The 21,485-nt window shown below is 33.9% G+C and overlaps 1 protein-coding gene across 1 annotated transcript; it reads right to left on the reverse strand.

Moving 5' to 3' along the window:
* Nucleotides 1-387: 387 nt before the first annotated feature.
* LOC143634080 (long chain acyl-CoA synthetase 6, peroxisomal-like) lies at nt 388-11,406 on the reverse strand. Its single transcript, XM_077102257.1, has 23 exons — nt 11,264-11,406; nt 10,880-10,940; nt 10,096-10,173; nt 9,939-10,010; nt 9,774-9,855; nt 9,533-9,638; nt 9,375-9,451; nt 8,697-8,741; nt 8,498-8,584; nt 8,315-8,404; nt 7,602-7,681; nt 7,403-7,496; nt 5,643-5,731; nt 5,479-5,567; nt 4,603-4,732; nt 4,376-4,494; nt 3,204-3,327; nt 3,029-3,115; nt 2,320-2,423; nt 2,134-2,219; nt 1,564-1,650; nt 1,132-1,218; nt 388-622 (listed from the first exon to the last, which is right to left on the reverse strand). The coding sequence occupies exons 1-23, from the start codon at nt 11,382-11,384 to the stop codon at nt 524-526; spliced, it is 2,094 nt and encodes a 697-aa protein (XP_076958372.1). The 5' UTR covers nt 11,385-11,406; the 3' UTR covers nt 388-523.
* Between the last annotated feature and the right edge of the window lie 10,079 nt (nt 11,407-21,485).

Consider the following 21,485-nt stretch of genomic DNA (forward strand, 5'->3'; position numbering starts at 1 on the left):
TTTTTGTCATTGTCTACCTAATTAAGACGCCCAAAACATGTTGATAGTATTTGAGAATTGGATGCTAGGCATGTCTTTGTATTTTATTTTTTTATGTTACATTTTTTACTGAACTTTATTGTCATTAATCATTATTAAATGATATTATTATTGGATGATGGAGATTATACTGTTATTGTTTCAGGACACAATACTATGTAATTATTCAGTATAGAATGAATTTTATGTAAATGTTCAATGTCTCATTATTATGTAATATTTGTGTAGATTATCAATTTCTCTTGTAATATTATCAACTAAATATCTTACAACTTTTTAGGTACAAACAGACTTTGTTTTAATTACTAGGCATTTGTTTAATAACTATTTTAATCAACAAATCCTGAATTAATAAAAAAAAAAGATCTATAGAACAATGTCTTAAGAGGAATATGTTTAAATAACGTTCTTAAACATCACAATATGGTCAGAATGTACTACAATAATATAAAATAAATGTGGCTTTTGTATAGAATAATTGTTTTCAAAGAAGTTTTCGGCCTGAAGACTCGGATGCTGCAAGCTCTTCATACATACTTGCTATCGCTTTTGCAAAATGCTCCTTTGCTTGCGGCCTCTTAATCTGCAAAATCACGTGCGTTCACTTACTACGTGCCATTTAATCAGAGGTGACAAAATAAGCGAGTTGGATAACAGTTCAAAATAGGTGATTTTGGCACCGGTCAGAACAGGTTTTGGAACACCTTTTCCGAATGGTTCTAATGCTTTATAATAACCTGTATGCCGGGCACAGTTTGGAATAAAACTATAGGCTGTACTAAGCGTACCCCTCCTATTAATGTTTTACTAAACACGGCGTACGTTTGTTTAGGCAACCCAAAAATTATTTGAGAAGTTGTACTTAAAGTAAGTTTTGTGAACTTTCAACATATTTTATTCATTTGTCTCGTTTAAATTTTAAGCTGATTTTTTAAACCCTTTTGACCCGTTTCAGATGAAATAAAACCTGTATCAACTCACACAGAACTCACAAGTAAATGGGTCGAAATGGTCATCTTCTATATTTTCATTTTCTCCAAGAAAGAAAAGTATATATATATTTTTTTAATAAATTATGATGTTAGTATTTACCTTAAATGTTGGAGTGAGTAAACCATTTTCCATGGTGAATGGTTCGGCTACCAGAGTGACCGATCTTACAAACTCGAAACCTCTCAGCTGCATCACAATAACGTTTTTTGTGAAACCAAAAAAGCATAGATGGCAAATTATTCATAAAGTAATCATTATTGAAATAATTTGATGAACTTTTTTAATGTGACGAATGCTGCCTGAAGCCTATTATTAACTAAATTTAATTATTTGTTGAGATAATTTGATTTTCTAATCATATTTGTCAAATTAGTTGTTTATGAATAATTCAAATGATTTTGGAAAAAGAAGTTTTAATTGTTTTAGTCCCTTACCTGACACGTTCAACCAACCCATTTTGCAGCATCTAGTCTTTTCTATTAATAAACCAAGATATACAAAACAATAGGCGAGTAAGCAGAGGCGGGTTACCTGAGCTTCCTTTCCAACCGCGTCCATGTCAGCAAGGACAGCTGTCCTTGCCCGGGGGTCATCGCACAATTGTTCCAAACTTTCAAACTACATTACAAATCAGAATAAATTTCACTGTTAAAAAATGTAGACTTTTGTAACCTTTTAGATACATTACTATTAATAAGTAAAAATAATATAAACTTTTGTAATCTTTTAGATACAGATAAGCCACATAAAATTATAAAGAAAAACATATATATGACTTCTTGTAATCTTTTAGATACACATAAGCTATAAAACATTAAAAATTAAAAAAGATATATATTTTTTTGTTATCTTTTAGATCACCATATAAACTATATAACATTAAAAACTACAAACTATGTATAAAAGTTTGCAATTTTTTGGATACATATAAGCTATATAACATTTAAAGAAAACTATATAAACATTTATAATCTTTTAGCTAAATATAAGCTTAATGACATTAAGAAGTAAAAAAAAAAGAATATACATTTTGTAATCTTTTGATACATAAAAGCTATATGACATTAAAAACTACAATATAAAATATATTGAATTTGTCACCTTTATTCCTTCATTAGCAGCCCATGCTTTTAGCACTTCAGGGTCCACACAGACAATAGCAACTAAAGAAGAGTTGAAGCTGTCACCTGTTTTCAACCAAAATAATTAAACAACTAAAATAAATTTATACCATTTTCAAAAAGATAAATGAATTACAAAATCTTTAACAAAAAGGAGATTACTTACCATATATAAAGCTTTGTGCCACAAATTTGCACTTCGCGTATACGTTCTCAATTTTCTCGGGAGCTATATACTCTCCTTGTGCCAATTTAAAGATGTTCTTTTTCCTGATATTAAAAAAATATAATTAATATTTAGAATGATACTTAAGGTTGTAATCCTATTGGCGGTAAAGTCGGCCCGTTTACGTATGAATTGATCGATTTGAGTTACATCTTACCTCTAACAGGAATAACAAAAACAATTTTAGCTAAAACCTCCTACAGCATTATATTAAAAAAAACTAAATCATTATTGAAATAAAAAAATAAACATAATTTTTGTAACTATTGTTCACACACTAACTACTAGAAGTGTAAACTTCTGACACGACACGAACCTAGCACAACATTTGTGGGTTTGGGTTTAGTATAAACAGGTCGTTTTCGTCTCTACCGCCGAATGTTTATGTTGTGTTCGGCTTCTTATATCTTTCAGGATTTCCGGGTTCATGCTGGGTTGGACCCACCAACCCCAATAAGTAATAACTACCGAAATAAAAATAAAAAATGAAATCTCTAGACATATAGGGTTTCAACCTGACCCATGAGAAGTTGACTTGTTTTCACCTGAACCTATTTGACCCGTTACCTACTCGATATGTCTGACCCACCCATTATTCCAACTATAGCAATTTTTTTCCTTCACTTAAAATAATTATATTACATCATACCGGTCAATTATCTTTAAACGGCCTCCAGGTGACCACAATCCTATGTCTCCGGTGTGAAGCCATCCTTCATCATCAATCACTTCTCTCCTGATCAAATTAATTAGATGTTAACTAAACTATTAAATATGCATAATGAACAAGCAAAAGATGGTAATTAATTAAGACTTAATTATACGTTTGCACTTCATCTTTGAAGTAGCCTTGAAATACAATCGGTCCCCTCACGCAAATCTCACCACGAGGATACGGTTGATCATCGGATGTATAGTTCATTTCAGGAACATCCACAAGCTTTACTTCTGAAAAAACAAATTATTAAAAAACTTAGATTACTATTATTATTATTATTATTATCAGGATCATTTCAGAACTTCCAAATAATTTAAGAACTCTTAACAAAAAATCACTTTTATTATTTATTGTATATATTTAATACTGTTTGAGGGTAGTTTTGTCACTTATTATATGTAATTTTATGATCACATATATGCAAATTAGGGGGTGTTTGGCCTAGCTTTTTTATTTTGGCTTATGCTTATATTTTAAATTAGCTTATAGCTTATTTTCTATTATTTGATAAGCTATTTTTAAGTGTTTGGATTAGCTTATATTCTACAAGTTAATTATGTGTCTTAATAAGTTGTTATATCCAAAATTATTTAATTTGTTAGAGTAATTAGTTGCTTCAATAATTACTAATCCATCACCAGTTGAGGGAAAATGAGTAACATACAACCTTAAACAAATAAGTTTCTTCAAATAAGCTAAAAAACCATCTTCACATAAGCTTCTCTAAATGAGCTTATATAAGCTCATAAGCATAAGCTTAAAAAGCTAAACCAAACACTAAATTAAGCTTATTTTGTAAAAAAAAGCTAAAAAAGCTATAAGCTTTGTTAAAAAAGCTAGGCCAAACACCCCCTTAGTTATAATACATATACATAATATGGTCATTACATATATGTAAGCGCGTAATTACATATATCTAATCACAAAAATAAATGACAAATCTATCCTCAAATAATATTAAATATATAAATAAAATAACTGGTTTTTAAAGAATTCTTGAAGTTCTTAAATTTTGAAGTTCTATATATATCCAAACCCATTATTTCTTTTACTACTATTATTACTATTATTAGAAGTAACATCTTTTAACCCGAACCAATTTTCACATTTACCCCAAAAGCCAGCCCAACCACCTCTAATTCATATTTTTATGTTTTAAGTTTTAACAGGTCTACTAAATTAGTGAGAGCAAAAGTATAACCTCCCAAATTAATCTCATCATTCAAAGAATATCAAATTATAGCTTACAATATTTTGTTAATAAAAACAAAAACTGACCGCAAGCAGGATTAGGAGATCCTACGTGACCCGAGGTGGGATCATCCTCATTCATGAAAGTTATAACACAAGAACTCTCGGTCATTCCATACCCCTCCAATACCGGACAACTAAAGCACCTGAAAAGTTGTTAACTTTATGTTAAAGAAAATTAATACTTACATTATAATACAAGCCACAACCATCATATGACCTTTGTGATAATTAAGAATTATAAACTAGCTTACACTCGAAGAAAATCCATGACATCAGGAGACAAGGGTGATGCCCCTGAAACCATGAAACGAACCCGTCCACCAAGTTTGGCTTTTATTTTGTTAAACACTAATCGGTCCCACATAGGAGAGGGGCTCTTGCCTAAAAGATGAAAAGGGAAAATTATCAATTCCAAATTAATACAAACTGAATTAATTGCATTTTACTATATATACATATATGCCAATCCTAACCAATTAAATACAATGATTCTGGTTTTCTGTATACAAATATACTGTGTGTGTGGGTGAGGGGGGGGGTCCACATTTAAAAAAACTGTACTTTTTTTGTTTGTTTTTTGAACAGGAGTATTTTGGTCATTTCGTACTAACCTAACAGAAAATTTTAGCACACGTTTTGAATATGTAGCAGGCCCGAGATTGCAAGATAATGTGCTTTTTTGTGCTTTTTTTATTTTTTCATACCCACTTGACAAAAAAAGTTAACGCCCGTTTTTAAAATGTTATGCAGCTCAAGATTATAAGATAACAAGTTTTTGTATTTTAGCTTTGTTTCCAAAATAGGGGTATTTTGGTCATTTCACGCCCACTTAACAGAAAACGGTAAGGCCCATTTAAAATATGTAGTGTGGCCCAAGATTAAAAGACAATGTATTTTCTTTATTTTTGCATTTTAAACAGGAGTAATTTGATCATTTTACACCCACTTAACAAAAAAAGGTAACGCCCGCATATGGAAGAGACCATCAGTAATTCAGTGTTACCAGCATGCAAAACTTTGACTAAGTTTGTAATTTACAATACATATATATCAAATCCATAATACTGGCATCCCACATGGACCGGACCAACTATGTAATTAATTATATTTAAAATGGCATATGTTACCTTTGAGTAATGCTTGCCTCTTTGCATTATATGCAGCATTAAATAGTTTTTCCTTCAAACCACCAGACGATTTCACTGCATTTACAATACTGAAAAGACCACATGCAGAGTCAGCATTAAATAACCCATAACAATTGCATAACTAAGCATATTGCTGATCATACCCGTCATATACTCGGTTATACAACCGAGGAACACTGCAGAACACAGTCGGTCTTAATAACGCCATGTCATCCAATAATTTCAAGTTGTCCTACACAAATTAATAAATAAATTAGTATCATTGGTTATGATACTAATTAGTATCATTGGCTATGAAGCTATGGGAAAGAGTGATTGAGGTTAGACTTAGACGAGAAACTCAGGTTACGGTCAACCAATTTGGCTTCATGCCGGGGCGTTCCACCACAGAGGCAATACACCTTATAAGAAGATTAATGGAAAAGTATAGAGAGAAGAAGCGTGATCTACATATGGTGTTTATTGACCTAGAAAAGGCCTACGACAGTGTGCCACGACAGGTGCTCTGGGAGTGCTTGGAGGGTAGAAGAGTGCCCAGGAAATACATAGAGATAATTATGGATATGTATACCAGGAGTGAAACAAGTGTCCGTGCGCCAGTGGGTGATACTGATTTCTTTCCTGTAGAGGTAGGTCTTCACCAGGGTCAGCGTTGAGCCCGTTTCTTTTTGCAGTAGTCTTGGATGAGTTGTCAAAGTCGATTCAGAGGACTCTCCCGTGGTGCATGATGTTCGCAGACGATATTGTGTTACTTGCTGAGAAAAAACAAGATCTAAACATGAGGCTTGAGGAGTGGCGAACAACCTTAGAGACAAAAGGTTTAAAGATTAGCCGATCTAAGACGGAGTACCTCCACTGTGATTTTGGTGGGATAAACGACAATGAAGACGCACAGATCACAATTGAAGGGCAGGTGGTCCCGCAGGTAACGAAGTTCAAGTATTTAGGATCATTTGTACAGAGCGATGGGGAATTAGACAGTGATGTGACCCACCGAGTTCAGGTAGGATGGTGTAGATGGAAAGCAGCCACAGGTATATTGTGCGACAAGAGTTTCCCGACTAAACTAAAGGGAAAATTCTATAGGGTGGCAGTTAGACCTGCAATGCTATATGGAACAGATTGTTGGGCCATCAAGAAGGCACAAGTGCGGAAGATGGAGGTAGCAGAAATGAGAATGCTACGTTGGATGTGTGGGCACACAAGGCTAGACCGAATAAGAAACGTTGTGTTTCGTGAGAGATTAGGGGTGGCGAACATAGCAGACAAGATAAGAGAGTGGAGATTGAGATGGTTTGGACATGTAAAGAGAAGACAGACGACGAATCATGTTAGATCCGTAGAAAACATTACTATAGAGGGGAGGAGGGGTAGAAGACGACCGAAATTGACTTGGGATGAGAGGATTAGGCATGATTTGATAGACCTAAACCTCTCCGAGGACATGGTTGAGGATAGGAATTCATGGAGAAGTAGAATTAAAGTTAAGGATTTTTAGAGAGAATTGAATACCTTAGGGCTTAGACTTAACTTATTTAGGTCACATACCATAATGGTATTTCCCTTACATATATTATTATTATTATTATTATAATTATTATTAGCTTTTATATAGCTGTTAAACTGTGATCTTATTATTAATATTATTATAATTAGTAGTAGTTTTTATATAACTGATAAACTTTGATTTCCTTTATTTTGTTTCATACACATGTACTTAGAGCCGAGGGTCTCTCTGGAAGCCACCTCTTTATTCCTTTGGATAGAGGTACGGTGTGCCTACATCCCACCCTCCCCAGACCCTACTTATAGCTTCGCTGTCGGTGGGATTTTACTGGGCATGATTGATTGATTGATTGGTTATGAACTTAATAATGAAAGAACATAAACTTGAGTTTCTTACCCCTTGGTAAAATCCAACCGAACCGCCATAGTATGCCAGTATAACCTGGTTGAATCTTTCATAGATGTGTGCCAAAGGAAGATATGATATATAACTGTTGAATACGATTAAGTTAAAAGGAAACAAAACAAATAATCATGACAAATTGGCATATGAAGCAATATTAGGCGATTGATAGTTTATATTTATTAATACTCACACGTCCGACGGAAAGAATTTAATTCCAAAACTTCCACCGGCAACATTTGCAATCATGTTTCCATGTGAAAGTACAGCTCCCTAATCATGTATGAAAATGAAAATTTTCAAGTTATAATAATATATATTCCACTTCAATAAGAAAGTATAGGGCTAATAGAATAAAGATCAATGTATTTTCTACTTATTTATGAAAAGGTACCTAAACCAAACTTAGCATTAAATTCCCTCAACTTGTAAAGAATACACGAAAAAATTCACCAAACTAATTTTGTATATTAATGTCCTAAACTTATCTTAAATGCACTTACTTTTGATTTATCTTAAGCAATGATTTTTTAACTCCAAAAATGGGTCAAGATAAGATGGCAATGAAATTTATTTTCTTTTTACAAAAATATTGAATCACTTTTTAGCTCCTAAAATGCACTTTTGATTTCTTTTCAATAGTTAACTATAAAATTGGTCCAAATAAGATGGTAATAACTTTTTTGACAAAAATATTAAATGACACTTTATCAAATTTTGACCAATTTGAAAGTTAACAAGTCTATATGTATTTTAGACAAGTTTACTTTAATATACAAACATAAGTTTAGTGACTTTTTCATGTATGTACTTTACAAAGTAAGGGACTTTTTCGTTAAAGTTAAGAAAGTATATCGGTTTTTAATGGTATTAACCCAAAAGTATAAGCGAATGAGAGATAATAACCTTTGGTGTCCCCGTTGTACCACTCGTATAGCATATTGTAGCAACATCCTCCGGTTTTGGTGGACAAAAGGGGTAATGGTTGCTTTTACCCTAAAAAGGTACCAAATTATTCAACAAAGAAATTAACAACCAAAAAGCAGAAATCAATGTCTTGATAAAAATAGAAGATATTGAATTAATTACCTGAGTAATTAGTTGTGAAAATGATACAACTTTAACCCCGGTTGATGATGGAAGAGATGGCATCAGTTCATCAATCCCTCCAACCACCTACATTATTAGCAGACATGAGTTCTTGAAGTTATTAAACTTTTTTATTGTACATAGATACAAACTTTTATGTAAATAATAAAAGAAGAAAACGAATGGTTAACGGTCATACCACTACTAAACGGACAGAAGGAATCTCGGACAAAAAGCTCAGAAACTGAAATGTCAAAATGTTAGGCGCATATTATTCAACATTAGTTACACTTAGAATTTTTTTTAATTCAAAAAAAAGTGGATTTTATTAACAAAATATTATTAATAATGTAAACATGCACTATACAATGTATAAGGCATACAAAATACAATAAGAATTTTTGACCCAAAAAAAAGGGGATTCAAAAACTAAATTAGAATCTTTTAATTCGAAAAAGTGAACTTCACACATTTACTAATAAAATACTATTAATAACATAAACATACACTATGCAGTGTTTGTGGCACACAAAAAATATTATAATCTTTGATATATAAAAAGCGGGCTCGCATTTAACTAAAATTAGAATCATTGTGGTAAAAAAAAATGTGTCATGCGTTTTGACACATTGTTCACGATCACGTTTGATCAATAAGTTTAAACTTATGAGTGTGTCAACACAAGTGTATACTCTGTTTACATAAACATGCACTATGCATTGTTCATGGTACACAAAACAAAATTAAAACTTTTGACAAGAAATTATAAAAAAAAAGGGAATCAAATTTAACAAAAAGCAGAATCTTTTTGGTCAAAAAAAGTGGACTTTACACTTTTACTAATAAAATATTATTATTGCTAATAACATAAACTTACACTGTTCAATGTTTGTGGTACACAAAATATGGCTTGTGCAGAAGAGTGATTCACAATATACTTAACCGCATCCGGGCCTACAAGATTACGCATTAATCACACTTTTAAACATCCACGAAAAGATAAAGAAAATTTTAATAAAAAAAGATACGACTAACCAAGGGTATCGTATAAAGGGACTGATATGTATGAATACGCAGAGCAAGCATGATCAACAATTATCCACTCAGGTCGGTTGATAAAATATATTCCAATACTTGATCCCTGATGCAACATTAACCAATTGCACATTTTAATAAAAATAAATTACACGAATTCTACAGGGACCATCCGTATAACTAATTTTACAACTTAATTATAAAAAATAACGAACATATAATAGTTATATGCATGACATGCCTTAGGTATTCCATGGGCCACTAATCCTGAGCCAATAGCTGTCCGAGCTGCAGCTGTTTCCCCATAAGTTGTCCATTTGTACCTGTAAACTTACGCGAATGTTTTAAAAAATAAACGGGCGTAACTTGCCTGACAAGTAACAAGTAAGAGAACTAATTAACTTACTCTCCAACAGTTCCATCTGTGTGAATTCGTGTACCTAAATACTTGTAATCTCTGAAGGTTTCTGATGCATACCTATATTTAAATTGTGTGAAAACGTATCAAGATTTGTGAAAGTTTGGGTGATATAAATTATTTCTGTAAATTAAAGTGGACTTACACAAAATTATCATGCAAGGTGCCAATTTCAGGATGATCAGGATATCTACTGACTAACTTTAAAGGAGATTGTGCAGATCTGTGACATAGTAAAATGTTAAAAAGGTTTCTTTAAGAAATATAATATTTGACCTGAACTTAAAAGAAAGGGCGATGTTATATAAACACTGCCCCTAAAAGTGTACACCAGTTTGACTGTCATGTTTATAGGGGTTGTATGATAGGGCCAAAAATAGTCATACGGTTCGTTTGACTTTATTTTTAATCAAAACAGCCATTTACTTTGTTAGTCAATGCATCATACAGGTCGCATGATGTCAAATCAACTCTGTGCGACTGAGCCTGTCACATCATAAGGGCTGGCTGTATGATAGGGCGAAAAATGGTTTTATGAGTGGTCAGATCAATGATGTTCTTTATCAGCCAACATATCATATGGGTCGTATGATTCGCCCTTCATACAACCCATTTGATCATTTTCGCTTGTCATACGACCCTTATGAACACTTTTCCTTGTCATACAGCCCACAAAGACCGTACAGCATGTATGGCACGTCACTAGCGTCTGGATAGTGCGTCAGTGGTTACATAAATTATTTTCTTTGCCAGTCAAAACGTCATACGGCCATATGATCATTTTCGCCGGTCATATGACCAGTATGATCATTTTCGCCGGTCGTACGACCCGTGTTATCATTTTCACCGGTCAAACGACCGGTATTATCATTTATGGCCCGTATGACACGTCAGTGTTGTCTGGATAGCTCAAACCAGTAGAAAAATACCTGTAAACATTCCACTTTCCTGTTTGCAACTTTTCTGGAAGAACAACACTGTACCCTTGTTCTACAATGGAATCAAAATCACTAATTACAATAATCACATATAAATCAAAATATAATAATATGCATAAAGACCCCTAAAACACAATCAAAATCCCATCTTTTGAAGGTACCCTTGAAGCCCAAAACCCCAAAATCACCAATAAATATGAGATTTGATACCCATAGTGACTTCTCGGACCCACAAATCTTCCGATGAATCAAATCAAAACCCACAACTTTTAATTGATAAAGACCAAAAATTAACAATGACCCACCAATAAAATCACAAAAAAGCATCATAATTCACAAATAGATATGTTTCAAGAAACCAATCAAACAGTATACCATGAAAGAACTCGCCGGCGGTCTGGTTCAGTTGCACGGCGGACTGTTGATCTCCGGCGGCTGCGACGGTGGTAATGTGGTTCTGGATAGCTTGAAGCCGGCGACTGGCTTTGGACTCCATTGCAGGTTAAATGATAATGATAGCAGATTGAATGAAACGTTTGTAAGAAAATGTGAATGTAATTAATAGGTGATATATTATTAAGAATAATATTAAATGTGGGAATGGTGAATTGTAGATTATGATGCAGTTGAGATTGTGGATATATATGTTATGAAATCAAATTTGTCTACTTTTGGGCATTAATAATAGTCAAAAACTTTTTAGCTTTCATATTTTATGTCGAACAAGCATGTGACAAAGTAGTAAAACTAATGCGACTTTGGACGTTAATCATTGATTTATTTGCCTTATTGATGTGATTTAGATGCTCTAGTTATGTAGACTAAATATATAATTTATTTTCTAATTTAAAACAAAGAAATTGGAATAACAGAAAATGTGATGTTTTTTCCTTGTCTTTTATGATATTCAAAAATAAATATGGCAAGTTAGTTTAATTGTTAATTACCTATACATGAGTTTATGTGGTGGTCCATTGACGAACGCCTTTAAAACATCATGGATTTGGAAGAGGAGTGTCTTAGACTAAAGTCCTACAGATAACTAGGATTATAAAGAAATTGCCGTTCAAAAAATTACCTACACAAATATATTTGCTTCATTGTTTCTTTCATGTATATGATCTACTTAGTTTTAAAGACATCAGTGTGATGATGAGAGACTAGGCGAATAGGTGGTTTTCACTAGTTGGATCCTTAGACTGAACGGAATCTCACCGTACTATCGTGTATTCGGGCGAGTGTTCACGGGCGTTGGTCTTAGGTGAGGATTTTTCCTGAATCAAAGGACGAGTGTATCCTGATGCGGTGAATATAACTAGTAGCCCATTTAGAGGGTCGTTGGTCATTCAAAAAAAAATAATTTAAAATCTAACGGATTCAGATTTTTTTTTCTCATGAAAATTTAGCGTGATATAACTCTTATTATTCATAATTAAATGACTCATGTAGTGTTCTACTTTTATTTTATATCATAAATACGTCAACTATTAAATTGGTTGATAAGTTACGTGGTAGTGTTTACTGTATGGTTAGTGATGGAACTTTCGGTAATTAAACTGATATATTTTTATCTAGGGATGTAAATGATTAGAGGTTGCTTTGTCTTACCTTGAGTTCAATTTGTTTAACTTAAAAGATAAATTTGTTCATTATTTTAAAAGAGCTTGATTAGCTCCGATAACTTAGCACAAACTTGCACGTTTCAAGCTCTCCTTTTTGAGCTTGAGTACATCTTCTTTCGAGCTTTATATCCAAATCTTAGATTAGGATCGTGAGTGGTTTTTCAAGCCGAGCTCGGTTCGAACTCAGCTCTTTTTTACTAACAGTTTAATTTGTTTCTATGCACACAGGTATAAATATAACAATGTTTAAAGAATGTATGACTGCACATATTTTTGCTCCCAAGTTTTCGATGAACATGTGGCATCCCATGTGGATTATCACATTTTTTGGTATAATTTCTTCTTTAATGTAACCCTACTATATGTATATGTTTATGTATAACGTGTGTGTATATATATTGTAAAAAAGGGCTTGTTTTTGTATTGAAGCTCTAACGTTCCGCTCCCGAGTTTTATTTAAGGAGGGAAAGGAAGAGAAAGAAAAGGGTGGAAATAAATTGATGTGCTCCTGAGTTACATTTAAGGAAGGAAAGAAGAAAATGTGTGTTCCCGAGTTTAATTAAAGGAAAGAAAAAATGAGTGAAATAAAAAGTAAATGATGGATAATCTCTTTCCTTCTAAAATGGAAGGAATTGAGGAGAGAAAGGAAAAGAAAAAGAAAAGAATAGAAAGGAAATGAAAATGTTTCATTTTCTTTCCTTTCTTTGGTTAAATGAACTCGGGATAAATGAATTTTTTAGTCAATGTTAAACTCGTTTAATACTGCTGATTCGAGTTTGTAGTGACTCAAATCTTAAATGTGTTACGAGTGACTCGGCTTGATTAACCTTCCTATAAAATACCGGAAGACAGTATATGGTTGTAAAATGTAAGTTAATTAAACAATACATCACTATTGTGAGACAAGAGTAGACGACATATTAACGTTTTCAGATGAAGACATAATCAGTAATACCAGATATATATAACCATGGATGACAAAGATTTTATTATTACATAATTGATATTTGGTAATAAAATAATCTAAGAATGTTAGTTGCATAAGTATTATTTAACAAAAAGGCAAATTTACTATATATAAATATATTATATAAGGTTAGAATATTAAAATTGAAGACGGAGAAAACAATGAAATAAAAGCGTATACCTTTTATCTTCATGTTTGGTGTTTGGCTTAAAGCAATAGTAATAAAATAAACGTGGGGACATACCCTTAGTTATTTGGGTATGGGATAGAGATGGATTGGATAAATTCCCAATAGACAGCAACCAACCCGTTATTGTATTATTTATAATTCATTACATGAATTTTATAACATGTTCAATCAATTGGCTACTTAAACATGTAAGTTAATTAAAGAAAAAGAAAATGAAATAGGATTTATAAGTCAAATTAGAGGAGATGTCAATAAAAGGAAATCAAAAGGTAATACCAAATTTAAAAAAGAAAAAGAAATAAAAATCAAAGATCAATCAACTGAAAGTCAATAAAATGTTACATATTTAAGCAAAAATAGTAAACTGACACATAACTCAAATGAATGGCATTAAAGAGAATTACACACACTTCGATCGCGTTGCGATAACGTACGACACGAATTCGGTTGACATTGACGACAACAGTACTAAATCACTAACATAAATTAGTACACCTAAAAAATCAACATAAAAAGAATTTAAAAATAAAAGGAAAAAAACAATTGATGTGACAACGTTATAACGCGTCTGATAAACTAATAAAAACACCGGTGCCACCCGCCATGATTTTTTTTAACACTTTATGTAATTTTCCTGATGAAGTTGGGAGTCTAGACTGTTCTTTGCCACTTGTGTTACATGAATCAAAGTGTTTTGTGTGTGTGGTCTAGCCTGGCACATACATATTGGTAACTTAATATTAAATGCATTTGGTTTACCAGCAAACATGACATAACCTACTTTAGAATGTGGTGTCAAAATAGTTTATTACCAAGTTAAGACCATTAGCAAATTCGACACGGCAATAGCAAATTCAACACCACATATAGGAATCAGAACAATTAATTCACGCATCAAGAAGAAAAATGAAATTTGAATTTGTTAGATTATTAGATACTAAAAATTAATTAGTTCATTTTGTGTGTATAGATTATTAGAATTAAAATTAATTAAGCAAATTCATGGGCCATAAATCGTGGCACAAACCAAAAGAGACTAGCCTAAAAAGATTGTGTCCCAAGCATGAGTCTATTTTCTTATAACAATTGGGCCAGGCCTCATGCATAGAAAATCATTATATTACGTGATAATCGTGATGTGTAATTAGAATATACACAAAATGTTACTATGTAACTTAGTACGTAATTTGTATGAACATTAATATGGCCCACACCTAAAATTCATGTATCATAGTTTAGTGGATCCCTAAAACTCCATCAAGTTTGCCAGTCAAGTGGATGTCTCTTTGATCTTTGACTTAATTCAAATGAATCTAACTAACTTTATTTTTTTTACAGTCTTTGTTCTCAAAAACTTTATTATTTCTAGCTCACCAAATACTCATACTTTAATTCAAAATGTTGTTTATATTAAATTTCTAGGAGTGTTGTTTCCAGTTTATGAAAATTTTGATGTTCCATCAAATCTTTGATCGAGAATGCATAGAAAAGTGATAATTTACACAGTTGAGTAACACTTTACCAAATTGAAATTGAAATTGAAATTGCAATTAGGCATGACACAATTATGTGTTGAGCCGATTCTTGAACATTACTACATTGAGGACAATAAACCCACTTAACCCGGATATTCCTTTTTGCTAAAGCTTCAAGTATTAGTAATCTTCTTCATTTTAGCCATCCAACCAAAAATATTTACTTTCTTCATAATTTAGTTGTTCCATTGGTAAACCCCAATATTATTAATACGTTGAGGTTTATCAATCTTCAATTATTTAGACTGAACCGTGAAGGCTCCACAAGAGTCTTCGGCCCAAACCCATTCCCGGCTCCCTATCTTTACACGACCCAACATTGTTTTGCATTCCAACAATTGGTCCAATTCTTCCTGACCCGTGGGTTGACGTGACCACGGGCTATAATTTTATATTCAGGTTAGTATTTTATATATTTAACTTTCTAATTTACGCATCAACATGTTCAATTTTTTATGGCTTTCATATAGTCAGAAGACAAGATGCTTACCGTCTCCAACTAAACCTCCTTATTTTATGATGTAGCACTTTTACATTTTTGCTAACTATTGATCAAGTATTTGCTATCTTCCATACATATGGTTTCAAATTTTACATGTTTTTTTTTCACGTTGCACTACTTATTCGGAGAACAGGAAAGGTTTTGATTAATCTAAAAAAAATTAATACATAAAAATGACAATTACAACTTCTAGTCCTGTGAGTGAAAATTATATCAAAGAAGGTGATTTTTTTTATTATCAAACCTCAAAGGCCAATCAAGAGAATAAATACAAGAGGAAATTGAAAACTAATAAAAAACAAATAACCCAACTTCTATCGGTTTAAGCTACTGGATAATCATAAGGAAATAAATAAAAGATAAGGCTATAAATTTGATTTTGAATCCAATACTCCCCCTCAAGCCGGAGTGTGTAGGTCACGAACACCCAACTTGCCAAGTAAAAGACGTAACTGATTCGCCCCCAATGGCTTAGTAAAAATGTCTGCTATCTGCTGTTTAGTGCCAATATGAATAGGTAAGACTTCTTTGGACTCAACCCTTTCTCGTACGAAACAACAATCCATCTCAACATGTTTCGTGCGTTCATGAAAAACTGGGTTATTAGCAATATGTTTCGCTGCAAGGTTGTCACAATACAACGGAGTGGCAGTGATGCAAGTATATCCATCTCAACATGTTTCGTGCGTTCATGAAAAACTGGGTTATTAGCAATATGTTTCGCTGCAAGGTTGTCACAATACAACGGAGTGGCAGTGATGCAATATACTTGCATATCCTTCAACAACCATCTAATCCATAAAACTTCACTTACCGTGCTGCCCATAGCACGATACTCGGCTTCAGCAGAAGAATGGGAAACAACAGACTGCTTTTTTGTTTTCCACGAAACAGGAGCACCACCTATCATCAACAAGTAACCAGTGCGCGAATTTCGTGTGATGGGACAGCCCAACCAGTCTGCATCGCAGTAAGCAACAAGGTTTAAATCTCCTTCTTTGGGCAAGAAAATACCTTGACCAGGTGTGGTTTTCAAATACCAAAGCACACGAGTAACAGCTTCCATGTGCTCGTGTCTAGGATCTGAGACAAACTGACTCAAAACATTAACGGAGTAAGTAATATCGGGTCTAGTTGCTTGCAAATATAATAATCTCCCAATTAAACGACGATACAACGGAGCATCAACCTTTTCGCTTTCGGTACACTGATCAAGCTTCAAATTCTGCTCCATCGGAAATTGACTCGCACGACAACCGATTTGGCCGCTGTCTTCAAGAATATCCAACGTATATTTTCTTTGGCTTAAAACCATTCCGTTGGATGATCGAGCAACCTCAATTCCCAAGAAATACTTTAAAGACCATAAATCTTTGATACTGAATTGCTCGTTTAAGTAAAGTTTGGCTTCTTTAATCTTCTTAACATCGTTTCCCGTTATTATTATGTCATCTACATATATTAGTATTGCAACAAAGGTGTTTCCTGAGGTAAAAGTGAACAAAGAATGATCCGCCTTTGATTGAATATAGCCATAACTCAATAGGGCTGTAGTGAATTTATTATACCAATTTCTAGAAGCTTGTTTTAAACCATAAAGCGATTTACGTAGTCGGCAAACTCTAGTTTCATTTTCTTTGGCAAAGCCTTGAGGAATCTTCATGTACACCTCTTCATCCAAATCCCCATGTAAAAAGGCGTTATTCACATCCAATTGATCAATTACCCAGTCTCTCTTTACTGCAACAGTAAGAAGAGTCCTTACCGTTACAAGTTTAGCAACCGGAGCGAACGTTTCATGGAAGTCAACACCTTCCATTTGAGTGAAACCGTTCGCTACCAAGCGAGCCTTATACCTTTCAATTTCTCCATTTAGTTTATACTTTATTTTATAAATCCATTTGGAGTCAATAGGATGTTTGCCGGTTGGTAACGACTCTAAAGTCCACGTTTTATTTTCTTCGAGCGCTTCAATTTCTCTTTTCATAGCCTCGACCCAATTCTTATTTTTGACGGCCTGGTGGAAATATTTTGGCTCATCATTTCAAGTAATGGCCGCTAAGAAAGCTTTATGAGAATCAGAAAATCTTTTATAAGATAAATAGTTGGAAAGAGGGTGTACAGTGGAAGAAGATTGATCGTTTGTGGCACGTGAATGGTCAATGGATGGTGGTAACTTCACATCAAAACCCTCAAACTTCTTTGGAGGAAAAATGTTTCTCTTCTCATGACGACTAACATTTTCATACTCTGTCGATCGACCCATTTCGGTTACAACAGGCTCTTGTGAGTCAATGTCATCATTATGTGGATCAAGGTCATTAGTACGTTGACTTGGCCTGCTACTTTCACCCTTATTAGTTTCCAGGTTATGGTCCTCAGACCCAACTTTTGGGTCAAGTCCATCTTCTTGTTGTGGGTTATGGTCATTGCCATTTTCATCATTATTGGGCATGTGATTATTATGTTCCCCGTTTATCTCAACAGTGGGTTGGACAAATAGTAGTTCCCATTCTCTTTCATCAATGACAGGTGGTTCAAATGATTGGTGTTCGTTTGCCCTTGACCTTATCACTTCAAAAGGATATCGGTCCTCTATAAATCGAACATCACGAGATGTGATGAATTTGCCGTGTTCTATATTGTATATCTTGTACCCTTTGGTACCTTGAGGATATCCTAGGAAGACACCAGGTCTCCCCCTTAACTGGAATTTATCCCCTCTTATTTCTGTGCTTCGATAATATACTAAGCAACCCAACACCTTCATATTTTTATAATCGACGGACTTACCGAAAATAATTTCATATGGAGTCTTGTTTTTAATTGCCTTTGATGGGAGCCGGTTTATAATATATGTGGAGGCTTGTATACATTCACCCCAAAATCTTCTTGGTAAGCTTGCTTGAAACATGAGAGAACGAGCAATTTCAAGTAGATGCCGATGCTTACGTTCTACCACCCCGTTTTGTTGATGGGCGTATGGACATATGGTTTCCAAAATAATTCCCTCTTGAGAATAGAACTCCTTCATTTTATTTGATATGAACTCTCCACCATTATCACATCTTATCCTTTTGATTGGCTTACCAAATTGGGTTTTAACCATTCTTTGAAAACTCATTAAACACTCACTAGCATCACTTTTGTGTTTGATGAGATAAGTCCACACAACCCTACTAAAGTCATCAACAATGGTTAAAAAATAGCAAGCATATGAAGTGGAAGGTTTACGATATTTTCCCCATATATCACAATGAATAAGGTCAAAACATTCATTACTTTTGATAGAACTCTTTGGGAATGGCAAACGAGTAAACTTAGCTTTATTACAAGCATCACAACCAAAGTCTTTAGAATTAAAACAAGTACTTTCAAAAAAACCAATGTGACATAGTTTATCAAATGAAGCATGACCCAATCTTTTGTGCCAAATGTCAGCATCTATCTTTGACATCATAGCTCTTTTTTTTCTAACCACCATGCCCATCCGATAGAGACCATTCACTCGTTTACCCACTCCAATCATCTTCTTCGAATGTAAGGCCTGCATACAACAAAAATCAGGAAAGAAGCTCACAACGCATTGTAGGTCGGTGGCAAGTCTACCGACCGAAAGCAAATTGCAATTAAAATCAGGTATATATAACACCCTATCTATTTTTGTTTGATTTGTTAACATGCTTTCCCCCATTCCTTTAACAGTTATGTTGTCACCATTTGGAATCATTACTGGTGTCTCCTTGGTAAGTTCAATATAATTTTCCAATAGATTAAGTTTGTGAACAATATGATCCGTAGAGCCAGAGTCAATAACCCACTCATTGGGTTGTATAGGTTTACCTGCCATGGCCATGTTGGCTTTAGAAAATTGATCACCTTGCATGTTTTTAGTTCCTGTGAAGTGCTTGAGAAGAGTGTTGTATTGCTCTTCAGTTAGGCCACCAATTGTATCACCTTGACCGCTCTCAACGCACCCAGCCTTCTGCTTTTCTATCTCCCTTTTCGCCTTTCCTAACCACCAATCGGGATACCCGATTCTTTCAAAACAAGAATCTTTCACATGACCCGTTTTGCCACAATGAGTACATAATTCGCCTTCATTGTTGCGTTTCACGTCTTTTGTACCTACCGCCCTTGTATTTTTGTTGGGTAGCTCCATTTTCTCGCCGACCTGTTTGGTATGCAACCGATTCGATTTGTGACCTTTTGGAAGAGGCTATGACTCTTTGCTGTTCATCCTCGGACGCCATACGATATGTTTCTCCCAACGTAGGAGTAGGCTTTATCGACAGTATGTGAGTTCTTATGGTGGTGAAATCAGAATCTAGGCCCATGAGAAACTCATAAAGTTGTTCTCTTTCCCTAAAATTGTTCATCTTTTTTCCGACCTCGCATGAGCAGGTACCACAACTACACCGTGGTGGCGGCAAAATTGTATTTATTTCATCCCATATGGAACGTAGTTTTGTGTAATAGGTTGAGACCGAAGCACCATCTTGTCTCGTCAAGGTAAGAGACTGTTTTAATTCATAGGCCCGCGGTGCGCTTTCTTTTCCGAACCGTTCTCTCAAATCTGACCAGATTTCATGGGAAGTGTTAGCATACTTGACACTTCCTCAAATATCTTTCTCCATGGCAGTGGTCAACCATCCTTTAATCATAGCATCACAGCGAAACCAGGCCATATAGTTATCTTTGGTCTGATCCGGTTTTGGAATAGACCTATCAACAAACCCCATCTTGTTTTTTGCAAACAAAAAATTTGTCATCTCCTGGCACCAATCGCTGTAGTTTACATCAGTGAGTAGGTCGTTGACTTGCATCTGTTTAGGGTAGTCGGAAGCGTGAATATAATAGGGTGAGCTGGGATCTATGGCTTTGTAACGATTGTTGTTACTGGAGGCTGAATCGTCATCTCCAGCCATGGCGTTGTCTTGGAGCAATTAGGGTTTATGATTTTTGTAGAAACCCCTGCTCTGATACCATGAAAATTATATCAGAGAAGGTGATTTTTTTTTATTATCAAACCTCAAAGGCCAATCAAGAGAATAAATACAAGAGGAAATTGAAAACTAATAAAAAACAAATAACCCAACTTCTATCGGTTTAAGCTACTGGATAATCATAATGAAATAAATAAAAGATAAGGCTATAAATTTGATTTTGAATCCAATATTCCATAGATGCCTACAATGTTGAATTAATGAAAATATTCACATGTATTCAAATTACCTTTTCGTCTTTTACTCGGGTCAGTCTTATTTTCAATCATAGTAGAGTTTCAGGTTGGTTAGAGAGTTTTATAATTTTTTTTAATTATGGCGAGTTTCCATAAAAGAGTGAAATAAAGATGACCAGTGAGACATTGATTCAAATTATCGTAAAACAAAGAAAAAAAAAGATTTTGATTCGGTTGAGAAATGAAACTGTGACACATGGTTGTCATGTGACCCCTCTCTCTAGTCCACCACATGTTATTATGAGGTAAAACATTTGACTTAAATAGTTAAATTTGCTAAATTATGAAGCTACCCTAATCAAAATATCTAGTCTACTTTTGTCGGTCAATGATCTTGGATGCGCATAAACTAAAATAAAAAATTTGGATAAATATAGAGAGATCATGCTGGCGTTCTTCATATTATGTGTTTAATACGTTTGTTAGTCAACTTTGCATTTAAAAAATGGTTGTATGGCATTATCATCATTATAGTATTGCACATGAATGTGTATTTTCTAACTAATAACGTTTGGATAATCAATTAATCATAACTACAA

The sequence above is a fragment of the Bidens hawaiensis genome, unplaced genomic scaffold (genome assembly GCF_021521415.1).
Source record: "Bidens hawaiensis isolate Kalapana, Puna unplaced genomic scaffold, B.hawaiensis_p1.1 tig00000512_1, whole genome shotgun sequence".
NCBI lineage: Eukaryota > Viridiplantae > Streptophyta > Magnoliopsida > Asterales > Asteraceae > Bidens > Bidens hawaiensis.